Raw genomic sequence first — 15,595 nt, 5'->3', positions numbered from 1 at the left:
ATAGTGTGACTGTTGTTTCATATTTGAAATGGGGTGCACCGGTCGACATACCACTTCCAGTCCAATGTTTGCAGAAAGGTTATATGCCTGACTTGAGTACTGCTAAATGCTAACCTGCTAGCATCCGATATTTAGTGTGTCTTTTCTCCCATGTGTAGAACAGACTGTAGTTTTACCCAGAGTGTATGTATTACTGTCTTTAATAATGCACCAAGTCAGTGGGCTATATTTGTAGTGTTCCCTGAGAATCTCGGGGAATATTCAGATATCCCTCAGTAGAAATGAACCAAATCAGGTCCTTGATAATCAGATTGATTTGGGAAATCTGCATCAATACCAGGCTCCAGTTATTAATCACGTATAATCCTGAGATGGAGACACTGTTGAATCTATTTACATGGATTTCACTCTACATTAAATTGTAAAAATCTTATCTATTATTAAAGAAATCACAGCCCAAAGTCCAGTCAAATGACAATTAAAAGTTCAAACACACATAACCACGCTTGTGCACACATTTTTATTTATATCCTTGTTCAGACTTTTGGAAGCTTTTCATTGCCATAATGCTTTCCCCAGCTTCTCACCCTTAACTTAACCCTCCAAAACACATGGCTGACCTTAACCAGGACTCTGAAGCAAACTGAAACCCAATTATAATCACCTTATTTTAAAGTCTTCATCCTCAAATTGAGGTTTAGGCTTGTGGGGACCAGCAAAAGGTCCCCACGAAGACATAAGGTCCCCACAAGGGTAGTGTTTTGTTAAGAATTAGTTCCCACGAGGCAGTATAAACAAGCCCTCCCAAGCAAATACATGTTCTTTATGATTCTTATGATTTTTATACATTCTTTCTGATCGTGCTACTTTTCCTTTTTTTCCACATTTTTATTGTGGATCCAGCCTTTCTGATCACTTTCGGTCTAATTCCCACCACATATCTGTGTCTGTGTGGATATGCATGAAAGCAGTGTTTGTCAGGACACAACAGAGATTCTGTTTCATATTTGGTGTACTTAATAATTTTTTTCATGTTTTGTGACCAAAATAAGCTTCAAAGTTCTGAATTGGTGAGAACTGACTACAACTCTCAGTATTCAAATTATTTTTAGTCATTTCATGGTGCGCTGGCGCTGACAGTTAAGGCAAATGCATCTCTTCCTGCTCCAAAACAGAGTTCACATGTCACTGGCATTATATAGCTATCTGTCTGTCTTTTATATATATATATATATATATATATATTTTTTTTTTTTTCAGTCCCTTAATAACCATAAAACAAAATTAATTATAATCATAATCATTAAATAATCATTAAAGGGTTGCGCTCCTGTTATTACACCTTTCTGTGGTTTTATTTTTAACTGTTCTTCCTGTAGTTTTCTTGCAGCATTGCTGATAAACCAGCCTTGCAAGTTGCACTGGTAAAATATGTCATTGACACTGTAACTATGTGTTCACTGAGTCAATTGCGTCAGCACATTCATCAAATCAGTATGCCTTTAAAGATTTTAACTTGAAGGGCCCAGTGGAATCCCCACTTAGCAATATTATTTGCTAATGCTTCCAAATCAGCCACTTCATTCTCTTCTCACCAAAAGAGAAAAAGAAGCTCAGATGAGGCGAGCGAGTCAGGACAGTGCCGAATCAGACTGTCACACCTTGTGAAGCGAGGACAGGCTGAGCCAGCAGGCATCACCCTGCAACTCCAGCAGGGGTCAGACACAGTTCATTGCTTGGTTATTTTTGGCAAAGAGATTACGTTATGTCACAAGATAGATTCACTAATCCATCCGTTGTGTGGGCTTGTGTGTGTGTGTGTGTGTGTGTGTGTGTATGTTTGTGTGCGCAATTGTGCATTGATATGATCTAAAAAGTAGGACGCTGGGTGCGTGGCTGCTGTCACACTCTGAGTGGCACTGTCAGGCAAATTACACATTATTTTACTGAATAATAATTTTAATATTGCTGCTGTTTTCATTTTTCTTACAAGCACTGACATGTTGTCCATTTAATAACTTTTTAAACTTTTTATCTTTTCCTTGCAGCAACTTCCAATCCATTTCCCCAAAAGCCTCAACTCTTCAGCACTCTGCTGTACTCCTTGGTTCCAATAATAGGCTTGGCTGCTGTTGTCCTATTCTCTTTCTGGATGTGGAGACACCACAAGCTGGCCTACCCTGCTGCTCTCGTCCCCACACATGTAAGTCTTACACGCCACTATCGAATTCTCAGGAATTGTGCACTGTCACCAATATACCAATCGAACAGTGTTTTTTTTCTGGGAGTAGGCTGCTACTATAACAATACAGATTTCAGATTTATTGAAAATGGCTTTTGAATTTGATGTCATTTCACAATAGAAGTTTGTCAATGCAGTCTAAAAAAAACAAGTGAATTTCAGTCTTTAAGGTGTTCGTTCATCGACTTTGGCCAGTTATGAAATAATGGAAACCGTTGCTTCAAGGTTTCAATTGAATCGTTCTCTTTTCTGCATGAGTTATCGACTGCTAAGTACTTTTAGTGTGAAAGGTTTAAAGTGAGAAGCAGCACTTTCTCAATTGAACAAACCTCAGTGGGCTGAAGCAGCCCTGACCTTTGCTGACCTGTGCTGTAGCGTGACAGAGATTCACCCATTGAAAACATATTACATCCACAGTGTATAACTCTTAGTGTATAGAAATCTCATATCTTGTCTTTGCACCCAACTCGTCATTTGTGCATCAAGTAGGCTTTCGATTACTTGGGACGCTTTTTATCCCTGTCAAAATATTGAAACCCTTTGACCCAATAATTGACTTGTTTACCTTCCGTAGTCTACACTCAAGCAAGCTTTGCTGTTTCCCACTAGTCCTTATCATCATCATCTAAATTTGAATCTTGGAAACACCATGATCATCTTCACATTTGTGAAAATATATCCTCAATCCGGACATGCATCTAACTAATATGGAATTTGTTTTAGCTCAGTGGCGACACCTCTGCAGCAGAAGGAAAAGAAAACCTGTGCTGATCTTAGTGTATGGAAGAGGAGTCAGGGGCCTCTGCATTATTGATGAGGCTTTATATAGGCAAACAAAGCTAAACACAGAGGCGCTTGCAGCATTGCCTCGAAGAGTGTTGGCGGGTGGGTGGGAAGTGTGGGGGAGGGACTGTGGAGACTCATGCAGACTCTCAACTTTTATCGGTTTGTACTTAGCAGGAAGAGATGAAAAGGGCTGTTTGGCATGAGAAACTAGACCTGGAACAGAGGTAAACCACAGCCGAGGTTTAGATAAAAACAGATAAATAGATATAGAGAATTAATCAGCCCCAGAAAAAAGAAGAGTGTATCCAGTTACGTTGATACCCTGGACTGCTCCTTTAGGGGAATAATAAAATGCATGAAGGGGAAATGGAGTCATCCCGGATGTTCTTTACACATTATCGCTGGTGCTCAAATACTAGAGGAAAAGGTCACTGGTATGTGAATCCATTAAGGAGTTGGCCTATGGTAGAAGAATATGCGTTGCAACATGATAGTAGTAGGGTAGTAGTAGCAGCATTATATTTGAAAAAAAAAACCACACACACAATGGTAGGTTTAATTCTACTGTTGCCTCCATGTCAGCAAGCTATCCTTTCCCTTAATGATAACAGATTATTCATCAGATGAGTCATTCTTCCAGAATGCTGTCCAACTTGTTGGCCCTACATATTATTTCTCAAAAGTCTTAATGAAAATTTCATGTCCCTGTAAAAGTAGACTTTTTTTGTTGGTATACCACATCCATGAAATGCGAAGAAAATGGAAAGAAATCGTTCACACAGTGACAAAGTTGATCATATCTTAAGTTCTGTGACAGATATGCCTTTCGTCCAAACGGGTCTGGCGTTGACAGTCCCTGTGTCCAATACTTTTTGAAACTGAGTCCAGAGTGAAAAACGCGCCGCTGTATCTCTGTGTATGGTGGATATTTTTTGAAAATTATTATGTTACTGCCTCATCTGCCTTAGCTTGTCCTTGCAAGTTAGCGCTTCACAACCGTCTAGTGCACATTTGGCAATAACTGTTCATCTTATTGTTCATTTTAACACAAAGTCTTGAGCTACTCTGCCATTATAATGAGAAGCAAACCATCTTTGTGAACACAGACTTGCGAGTGGCAGACCAGTGAAATTCTAGCTGATTACTCCCTTTGGTGTCCACAGAGCTGCTAAAGACACTGAAAACATGAGAAACACGCATCCCTCTCTTGCATCTCTCTCATGTCCCCGTTGATTTGTAGTCCAGTGTTGTTTGTAATAAAAGCTTTGCTGCGTTGTCGGTAAACAGCAACATCTCATTCCACTATCAGTTTGCTGCGATGCTAATATTAGCACACAAGCTTCATGTGCCCATGAGCCATGCCATCCTGTTATTTTGTTGTTAGCGCATTACAGTGCCTTTATGTGCATCAGGGTGTCTGGGTTTTGGCTACCGATCGCCCATACCGATCAGCCGGAGTGCCGATCACCACCAATCTAAGCAACTATTCTGTCAAAAGGACAACTGAAAAACATTTAATTTAATTTGATTTGAGACGTTGCCGATTGGTGAATCTATAGAGACTGCTATGTCCGTGAAATATTTACGCACTGGCCGCCTGTCACGGGACTCTAAGACAGAGAGCACTGCATTTTGAATGTTTCCACTGCGGCCGTTTTTAAAAGTTTCAGATTCAGGTGGCTGACGAACGCTGTGCCCGACATTAAACCAGCGACGTATCCAGTTGTTTCCGTCGCCGCATAAACAACACCTGAGAAAGGCTGCTCATCTAGCCAGGTGAAACTAATGATTATTTCTTAGCCTTCCGAATGTCACACTTGGACCGGCGAGTGTTGCTGTGCGTCAGCTGTGCTAGCAGCCTGCTGGTTGGGTTGTTGTGATCGGCAATGACAGGTAGTGATCCGCATTCACCAGTCACGCTGAAATGGGCCGATCACGATTGGTGACCGATCGATCGGAGCATCCCTGACATGCAGTACATTGTTTTCGATCGTTTGTATAGATGGCACGCAGCACTTTTTTTTAAAACTGGCACAGATAATGGTCAGATAGAATAAGTGTGCTCCCTGCTCACTGAAATGGAGGGCCCTAGCATTGTAGAGGTTGTAGATGCTGGGTCGTCATGTGGTGTAGATCTGTCATGGATGTTGGTTATTTAAACCAGATCCTGCTCTGTTATCTTCTACTGGGTCTGTGATGCAGGCTGTCAATCACTGGAACAATTTAGCCCCAAAGTTGAACTGACAGTAGGTGTTCTTGCTTGTTGTTATCGCACATGAACAGCTATGTGTATTCATAAAGAGTAAAGTATACTCTTCGTACACTTGGAAATATCTAGAGAACCAACAGCATGTTTGCCCCAATGTGTCCTGTGTTCCCGAGTTATGAGGCCATCTCGTCCAAACCCATTATGTTTTACTATGAATAGATATAAAGGCTTGTTTTTTTGTATTATTAGGTTAGGGCCATAATAAGAATTAAAGTATAGATGTCTCCTGTTCTAAAATGTTTTCATTTTCACAATTTTCAGTCTTAAGAAACAAGGCAGTTTGTGTTTGTCCAGACAACTGGAACTAAACTAAAAACTATGTAAATTACTTTCTAGTTAGTAAGAGGGGACTTGAAATTGATTTGCTGTGACCAAATAAATGCTTTTGTTTTGATTTATTATTGTGTGTAGGGAGCTCATGCCGTGGTCCAGAGCATGTCATTGTTTATTGCTCTGTACTTTCTACTAACCACGGGAAGTTCAAATGATCCCGGCCTGTCATTATGAATCTGAGGCTGCTCATTGCCACTAAGCTTCCATTATTCACACCACAGCGCAAAGTGAAGGCAAACTGGAATTGATCTGTCTGAGTACACTAACCCACAGTTTTTACATGGAGAGGCGTGGAAGTCATTTTTCTAAAATCTGGACCGCATTTTACTGATCCATTTTTGCAAAAACTTAATCTATATACTGGTCGTGGAGGTACATCCATCTAAAGTGTGGTTTCCCAAATATTGAAGCACGTTCATCATCGTCTTGAGTGACTTAAGTAAATGAATTTGGATTGATAAAGTACTAGTTTATTATTTAGGAAAAAAAAACTTTCACTTTTTGGGGTTTGATTTGAATTTTGGGAAAAGAAAAACTAACTGCATTGACATTGTCGTGACATTGTTGACACATTATCGATAAATCTAGGAATTGATGCTGAAAAAATGTTTAAACATTCATCGGGTGTGTTTTAGTCTTGTTTAATAACTAATCTTTTCTATCATATTTTTCAAAACATGCTGTGAAATGTGTTGCCATTGTTATGTGAGTGGAGTGCATGCGGAGTTGCCTGTGGTCAGCAGTGGGACAGCACAGACCTCCACCAAGCCTCATTTCCACTCTTTTTTTTTAAGCTAAATATTATCACCCTTTATTTATTTTAGCTATCTAATGCAAGTCGAAAAGACAGACTGCAAGAAACTAAATGGGATGACAGGTAGCAGCAGCATTACGGGCCTTGTACATCGCCGAGACTGGAAACATGAAGATTAAACGCTCTTTGTACAGTTGAAGGTCAGAAACAGGTTCATCCTTAAACTTTTTTTTTCCATGGAGATATTTGTGCTTGCTCAAAAGCAGTTTGCTCAACATTAAGCTTTAAGTTAATTTGTCTCTGGTAAACTCTCCACTGTTCACAAACTTGAACAGTTTACCCCCTGGAGTCGTCGAGATGTGTTTCATAATTGAAACACAGTGGTGGTTTGAATTGGAAGTGAATTGTATTGTTTGCGTGCTGAAATGTTGGATTGAAATGAAGCGTTATCGTTAAAAACAATATTATGATTGATATTATTCATATCATTAATATTATTATATATGAGTCCCTTGCGTCCAACTATGTTAATAGGACTGAAATACTGTGTTAAAATTCCTGGTTCTATCTAGACACAGAAAGATAGACAAACATTCACGTGGGGCGATACAATCGTGAGCCGTTTAAGTTATGTGATGTGCAAATACCAGTGGTGTTAATCTAAAGCACAAATGCCATCCTTCCCCACACAGCTGTGATGGGAGGCACTCGTACAAATACCATACCGTGTATTGATGCTGCTAAGTGGTGATTCATTTCCAAGCAGGCATCTAATATGGTGTTCAGTGGGGAATGTGTGGCGTTATGGCACTTTTGTCATTTGTTTGGACTTGTGTGCCTCTTCAGCTGTTGTAATATCTCATTTGTTTTGTTGAGAATGTCCCCTTCGCAGAAACATGTGTCTCAACCACCACAGAAATACATAATTTGAAATGAATTGAGTCATTCCTTCCCCCGAGTTCAGACATTTCTGAAACTATCCGTGATGAAAACGAGTCTTTTGTGCTTTGTGCTTTGTGAGGCTGCTCATCATTCATGTTGCATCTCTCCTGTAACTCTGTCACTCTGCTTCACCCATGATCCTGAAGTATACCATCCTTCTGTTACTGCTGAACATGAATTAACTTGGTCCATGTGGGATTATGCACGCAAACACACACACACACACACACACACACACACACACACACACACACACACACACACACACACACACACACACACACACACACACACACACACACACACACACACACACACAAGGGATTTCAGCGTGACTGGTGTATGCCGATCACCACCTGTCATTGCCGATCACAACAACCGATCATGTGTGTCAGCCGGCGCTGTGATGAAGCCCCGCTGGTTGTGATGCGTCCTCTCCTCCCTACTCACTGCTCACTGCTCACTGGGCAGCAGCGTATCTGCTGTGAAAGTTCTTTACTTTCTGCTAGTTTTTTTCTTCGATTTTTTTGCCTTCTTGAAGAGGTATATTTAAACTTTTTCTGAATTGAAGTGATTTAATGATTGATGTTTTCACACGATGTACTGAGGAGTTCTCTTCATATTGATTACAAATTCATTGTCAATTCATGTGATCGGTATCGGTGATCGAACCGTCCCTAACACACACGTTTGTCTTCCTATCTTAGTGAGGACCGTCACTGACATACATTGATATAACCCTTTCCCCAGCCTCCCTCCCTAAACCTAACCATCTAAAACACATGGCTAAATGTAACCTTTACTCTGAACCAAACTAAAACCCATGCATAATAACCTAGGTATTTTGTAGTTTTAACCTTTAGAGTGAGGCTTGACAAAGTGAGGACCAGCCAAAATGTCCTCACTTTGCAAACATATCCTCACTCGTTGATAAAAAACTCATACAAGAACACACACGTTTGTCTTGCTATCCCTGTGGGGATATTGGGAGGTTTCTCATTGACATAACCCTTTCCCCAGCCTCTTACCCTAAATCGAACCATCCAAAACAAATGACTTTGGACCAAACTTAAACCTAATTATAATGAGCCAGTTATTTTGAAGTTTTCATCCTCAAATGGAGCTTTGGACCCGTGGGGACCGGCCCCCACGAGGACAGTGTGTTGTCAGGAATTGGTCCCCACGAGGCAGTATAAATGAATCCACACACACACACACACCTACCTCAGACTGAGGTGGCAGTTTGGTGTGAGAGGGAGGTTGTTCGGGGACAATCCATCATCTTCCACTTCTTATCTGGCTCTGTCATTCACTAACTGATAGCAAATAGCAATAATTTCTGTGTTTACTTCCTGTGTTCTTTTTTCATCAAGCATCCCTTTCACATTATGGTGGAGGTAAGAACAGTTCAATTGAAGTTGAAACACTTTATTTACCCACCCTTTTTGGGTTGAGAGCTTGGTATGAATTACCCACCACAATCCCAGCCCAGCCATTTTTTTTTCCTATTTGCTTTTCAACAGTGTCTACTTTGTTGCTACACATTTCTGTCTGATGTTCATTTCTCTGCCTGAGGATACTGCATGAAGCAAATTTTTCTTTGTGTGTGTATGTTCACCACAGAAGGCATTTGGTGCATGGTTTAAACTGGTTATGAATGCTGCCCCACTGGAAAATTTTGTCCGATTGTCCATGTTCAATGTTTTTGTGACATACAGCGTGTGGTGTGACTCGGTCCCCCCTCCCCTCCCCTCCCCTCCCCTCCCACTCGCCTATGGTTCTGTGTTGCACTCTGGAGGATCAGTACTCCGTCACTGTAAATGCAGCATGCTTTTTCCATTTATATTCAGGCGGAGAGGTGCAGATATGTTTTGCCTAAGTGCTGCCACTCACTAACAACATTTTCAAGTCGATGTGTGTGTGAATGGCTTAAGTAGAAACATCGGCAAATCAGCTCTTGCTGAAAATGCTTGACTTTATTAGAGTGACTGCAGACTGTAATTCAGGCTTAAAAGCTCAATCTTGACCGGTACTTTTATTTGCATATTAAGATCACAGTGTTTTCAGCTAATTTGTTGCCAAACGTTACAGCTTTGTGCGGAATGATTGTTGTTTGTGCAATATAAGAAGTGACAACAGTGACTTTCTGAGGTTTATAGTTATAACATGTAACCCGATTCAGCAACATGAGAGGATTGAGGGTTGGGAAGAAGACCATGAAGCAGCAGATTCTTTTTTTCCACTGTTTCCTGCTGTGTGCTGACTAAGTGTAATGTGTACCCCTGTGGCGCCAGGTGACCAGGCAAGGGATCCAGTGACTCCTGAGGGAGGTGCTTAAACCACACTGGGCACAGCTTTAGCCATACAAAGCAGATACTTTGGAAAGAATGATCCATGCATCACATTCTCTGCACACATTTGTCTCAGTACTGATGCTGAGAGCACCATCATCATCAGTAGACGTCATGCATTTCCGGTCACATGTACGCCACTACCAGCCTGTGTTGCAGGTTCCGCCCAGTTCCTTTGACCTCCTCAAGTCCAGTATGGAATTAGATTTCATTGTGCAAAGCTGGTGTCATCATTAACTATCATCTTGTCCCCAAACAACCAACAGATTTGCTGCAAAAATCAGAATCGGCGATCCCCCCTCTAACAAAAGCAGGAATGAAATGATCTCTCCTTCTGGCAAGCATTATAAAAAATAAATGAAAGCTCCTGTTTTAGTTGAATAACGGCTTTCATTGTCACATGATCAGTGTGTCCTTCGGTAACCTGCCCGTTTCTTGTGCAGTCCACACGCATATACACCTTTAACTGCCCAATAATGCGTCTTATGAGATCAATGTCGTCAAGATATGGAAGTAAACTTTGCTGACCTTAAAAGAACCCTTTTCAGCTCCTACTTTTTTTTTATTGTGCATATAAATTTTCATAATTTGTAGGATAAGTATTCACTGTGAAATCCGAAACTGCTTTTATGTATTTATAGAGGGAGTCCATGTTTTGCGTGAATCCACTGTTGGATCACAACTCTGGTACATCAGCAAGAAGTCTATGAATCTCATAGGATTCAAATATTTTGGAGCAGTTATGCATCAAATGAGAAGCATTTGGAGTTATAAGGTTTTCTTTTTTACTCAGTACGGGTGTTAAAGATATGTGACTGCAGGTCTGCATGTAAAAGTTTTTTTGAAAGGAAAAAAAAATGACTGCGCAAACACATTCGTCCAATGTTGAGCTTCTTTTCCCTGTGTCACTGCCTGATAAAATACTCACACCCTTCTGACAAACAAATAGCTGGTGCCTCGATCTTTTTCCTATTTGTTATACTAAGGATATTGTTTAGCATGATCTGAATGAAATGTTTTCACTGGTGAGATAAAATCAGTTGCCATATGGGGTTGAGTAAATTATAATTATTATATAAGTAACCATTACATAGCTCAAACACAGATCATGCTGATGATTTTGTTTTGTTTCCCACCACACATCAATGGCATCAGCTTTACTGACTTTTTTTTTCAACCAGTTAAACCCATTGACACTTGTGAATTACTGATGGCATTGTTTTTGTGAAAGCACATATGAGTTGTTATTAGTGTAATTGATTTTTGTCCATTAATATGGCCAAATAGTAATAGAGAAAGGATGAATAAATACTGAATCAGCAATTTGGTTTAATTTATAAAGGATATATTATGTAAAAAAAAATAACTTAGTCTCCTAAGTCCGACCCAAGGTTCATGTTTTCAGTCACGAAACCAAAACTCTTGACATTATTTGTGTGCGAAAATACATAATTCTGCCATTGTTCAATTGAATACAATACAAAGGAAGTTTGTCTGTTAGCTTTTTTATATTAACATCCATAAAGGAAGAATGTATACCTAGCCTTCAGTGGCGACAGCAGGTCTGTGAATGTTGTGTGTTTCAGTCGTTTCATATTACAAGACATCCAACAGAGGTTTGAACTTGAATGAACCTGCACGCGCCGTAGATCATGATTATTTTACACCTACTGCTAATAATAAACGTGAATACTTTCAGTTGACTTGTTCTTTTTTTCTAACTGCACAGACCAATCGAATAGTAGGATTTTTTTTTTAATTCAGTCTTACTAATGATATTTGTAGCTGTTACAGTGCACATCAACATTTGTGTCTTAACTAACATTGTGCTTGTTTTTGACTGTTGCTGTCCAATATCACAGTTGGATTTCACTTTGTTATGTGACACATCTTTTGAGATTAAGCGCTCAGTTTACTTTTAGGCAGGTCATGTTTCTGTCAGAGGGATTGAACCTGTGAACTGACTATGGATATGTGTCCTAGTTCAGATGCTCCCAAACATGTAAATTGTGTTTCAGATAGTTGGGCCTCAAAAATTTGAACATGCAAGGGGCCTATCATGGAAAGTTAAAGAAACAGTCTGGGGTCGACAAGTGTGCACTTGTAGTACATTATCACAGTGTTGGAGAGAGTCCTCGAGGCCTCAGGGTCTGGCTTATCGTCTGTTCAAGTAAAAACATGAACATTGTTGGCATTGCAGGAAGATTCCGCCGACCTGACAGGAGCACTCTTGAGACTTGGAAAATAAAGTTGAGATTTTACAGCAGCGTATCTGCTTTCATCAGAGGCCATCACTCATGGGCTCGTCTTTCTCCTCCGTCTTTTATCCTGTGGAAATGTGACTCCCTCTGTGCATGCTTGGCTTTAGTCGCCCCACTTCTTTATCTTGCTCACTCTTTGTCCTTCCCCATCAAGTCACATGTGAAAGTGATCAGCTTAATCCCGATCACCAGCTGTGTTTAACCTACTTTAGATTTGGAACACGTTGCTTCCTGGCTTTCCTTTTGTTTACATGCCATCAGCATGGACGCACGCATGAAGCACACTGGCTGCTCACCAATTAAGTCATTTTATTACACATTCCAACTCTCCTATAAGCGTTATCTGTCATTAGCATGCCTTGCTCAAGGGCAGACGTGCGTTTGCTCTAAAGATTCTTTAAACTGGCAAAGCTCCCGTTACAATTTTGCCTCGATAACCCAAATAGATGCCACACTTAGAAGCTTAATTGAATTAAAAATGAATTAATCCGCAGCCTGCTGGCCATGCTGTGTCATCACCGCCAAAAGGGAATCAAACTTTCGTCATAATTAAATTACAGGAATTTAAAGTGCCACACTTTCTCAGTACAGTCAAACAGCCAATTACAGAAGGTCAGAAAATAAATAAAGGCGGTGAGGCAACAAGAGAACTGAGCTTAGTCCTGTGGAGCCTGAGTGATAAGTAGGTTATTGAGGAAGTCAGCGTCGTGATAAAGGAGCACTATTTTAATGTAAGAGGAAGCATCATGGCCGTCTCATATGTTGTTTGATATTTACTATGCAGGATCCAGGGCCTTCTCCCCCGTCCCCCATCTTGGGACAAAAGCCGCTGCAGCTGATCGAGGTAAAAGCCAGGGGGCGCTTTGGCTGCGTCTGGAAGGCCCAGCTCCTCAGTGATTATGTGGCCGTCAAAATTTTCCCAATCCAGGTATGATGACTATTACTGATGGATGATTCTTCTGTTACCGATAGATTACCAGATTCCTGATTGTAATTCGCGGAACAAGAACATCTGTTCTCATCTTTTGGCTTGTTCAGGACAAGCTGTCGTGGCAGAACGAGTATGAAATCTACAGCGTGAGCGGAATGAAGCACGAAAACATCCTCCACTTTATCGGTGTGGAGAAAAGGAACAACAACTTGGATCTGGAGCTGTGGCTCATCACCACCTACCATGAAAAGGTATCCATATGTCAACACTCTTTTTACATCGTGACTTCTAAAGGTTGTAGAAATCTGCTGCTGTGTAATAGTTCACTACTGTACATTGAATATTGAGCGCTGTACTGGAAACTATCATCATTGTTGCATGTAGAACACACATATTGCCAATGGTTTCCTCTTGGCTCATTCTCTGAAAGAAAGAGATCAAAGCATTAACTGTCATCCAGTCAGTTTAAAAATAACCTAGATTTGGTGTGAAAAAATAATATTCTTTCATATGTCTTTAAAGAATGCGCAGATGGATGGTTGAGGGTGAATTTTGCTTAGAGTTTACTCTGATCTTCAATGATAACTGGACATGACCTTTGTTAGATTAGGGATTTTAAATTCACTTACAATTCTGGGCAATATATTGACCTTTATTGTGATACATTTTGTGCATGCATTTTGCAAATTCGAAACCACACTACTGTATTTCTTTATTTCAGTTAATGAGCCACTTGCTGTTTTGAGTACCTGTGAGGGCAACTCGCCATCTTGTGGTGGTTCTGTGCAAATGACCATGAGCTGTGCCAACAGAATACTTGCGCTGATATTTCAACTGTTTATTGAAAGTGGAATTATTCCTCTCACTGAGACTCAAACTGTCACAACAGGGCTCACTAACAGACTACCTTAAAGCCAATGTGGTGTCGTGGAACGAGCTTTGCCTCATTGCTCAGACAGCAGCAAGAGGCCTGGCGTACTTGCACGAAGACATCCCTGGTCACAAAGATGGACACAAGCCCTCGATTGCTCACAGGTTTGACCATTCAAATTGCCTTTCAATGTCGAGTGCTGAAGCATAGACAACATGCTTGTGTGCATTTCAGGGACATAAAAAGTAAGAATGTTCTGCTGAAGAACAATCTGACAGCGTGCATTGCTGATTTCGGACTGGCACTGAAGTTTGAAGCCGGGAAGTCAGCCGGAGATACGCACGGACAGGTACGCATGGTGGCAAAAACGTGACAGGGTGTATATGCTTTTGATGTGCCAGCCTTGTCTGGAGGTCATTGTTTCATCAAGTAACACAGATATTGTTTCACAGCGACCATTTCTCAGTCACCAATGTTAGGTGTACCACATTATATAATGTGGTGTCATAGCCAAAACATCCATGAATGGTAGATGGCTCTTGCTTTCCATGCTTATCCAGCAAGTCACCCGTTCACACACACTGCGACGCAGCACACCATCTAAACTAACTAAAGTTGAACTTAGTTGGTTAGCCCTAACTAAAGGCAAACTAGCAAAGACTAAATGTGGTGATTGTGTTTCTGTCCAGAAGATGTTTTAAACCTCAGTTTTCCCTTTCTCAGTGCAAACTTGTTCTGTGCACTTAATGCATCACTGCAGACCCCTAGTATTATGCGTTAGTTACTTGTCACGCAAAGCTTGATATTGTACACTCTCTGTTAACAAATGTATCAATGCTCCCCCTCACTTTTCACGCTCTCAGCAGGTCTGTCTGCTGTGTCATTGTTTTTCTCCAAGCTGAGACGTTATTTCCTCCTGATGTCAGCATTCGACCATTTGATCTGTCTAATTTGAACCTTAAGGTGGGGACACGGCGCTACATGGCTCCCGAAGTACTCGAGGGCGCCATCAACTTCCAGCGTGATTCCTTCTTGCGCATCGACATGTATGCCTTCGGCCTAGTTCTCTGGGAACTGGCAGCGCGATGCACTGCCGCAGATGGTGAGATTTTCTCTTTGTCTTTCTGTTTTGTGGTGGACTGTTGTGAGATTCTTTAACTGGATGGCTGCATTTTAGGGCCAGTGGATGAGTACATGCTCCCGTTTGAGGAAGAAGTGGGTCAGCATCCATCATTGGAGGACATGCAGGAGGTGGTTGTGCATAAAAAACTGCGGCCGTGCCTGCGCGAGTGCTGGCAGAAACATGCGGTGAGAAAGCATTGCCGAATTTATGTCGCGAATGCTATGCTTACATGTAGCGAGTGCATTGAAAAACCTATATTACTTCCTCACTGTTTTCAAAAATCACATCATGCACATGTCAATTTTCAAGAAGTTTGTGTACATAAATCCAATGTTGAGCTTCGTCATGCAGCGAAATTGCTGACGTCTGTGCATTCCTCTGCCTGGGCTCCTACAGTTGTGTCCCAACGGGGTTCTATGTAAAAGCACGTCTAGTTTTTAAGATATTTTACGTACAAGACTCTCAAGAGCTACACTTTGTGATAAATTTCAATTGCTTGTTTGAGCTGTGCTTCTCTCCACATGTTTTCATCCTCACACAATAGGCAGAGTTTTCAGTGGAGAAAAGCAGTGTTTTCATCTCAACAAGAGGCCAAAACTACGATGGCCTTGAAGGGCAAATGATTAACAAGAAAAGCACAACCACTAGAATGGAAGCAGGATTACCCAAACAAAAGCCCATTTACAAAAGCACTATTGCACTAAATATGAAATCAGTTTCACTGTAAGCTCA

At 40.9% G+C, this 15,595-nt stretch overlaps 1 protein-coding gene across 4 annotated transcripts in view; it reads left to right on the top strand.

The window, feature by feature from the left end:
• Positions 1-15,595, top strand: part of acvr2ab (activin A receptor type 2Ab) — a 41,176-nt gene that overhangs the window by 19,634 nt on the left and 5,947 nt on the right. For 2 of the 4 annotated variants that reach the window (XM_053854609.1, XM_053854607.1), the window contains exons 4-11: positions 2,049-2,203; positions 8,700-8,723; positions 12,723-12,866; positions 12,977-13,120; positions 13,759-13,904; positions 13,975-14,089; positions 14,704-14,842; positions 14,918-15,048. In XM_053854609.1, the coding sequence (XP_053710584.1) occupies positions 2,049-2,203; positions 8,700-8,723; positions 12,723-12,866; positions 12,977-13,120; positions 13,759-13,904; positions 13,975-14,089; positions 14,704-14,842; positions 14,918-15,048 (998 nt within the window). The remainder of the gene's footprint in view (positions 1-2,048; positions 2,204-8,699; positions 8,724-12,722; positions 12,867-12,976; positions 13,121-13,758; positions 13,905-13,974; positions 14,090-14,703; positions 14,843-14,917; positions 15,049-15,595) is intronic. The other 2 variants (XM_053854611.1, XM_053854608.1) reach the window with 1 other exon arrangement.

The sequence above is a fragment of the Synchiropus splendidus genome, chromosome 1 (genome assembly GCF_027744825.2).
Source record: "Synchiropus splendidus isolate RoL2022-P1 chromosome 1, RoL_Sspl_1.0, whole genome shotgun sequence".
Classification (NCBI taxonomy): Eukaryota; Metazoa; Chordata; class Actinopteri; order Syngnathiformes; family Callionymidae; genus Synchiropus; species Synchiropus splendidus.
The sequence above is the reverse complement of the archived record's forward strand: the minus strand, read 5'-3'. Positions and strand labels throughout refer to the sequence as shown.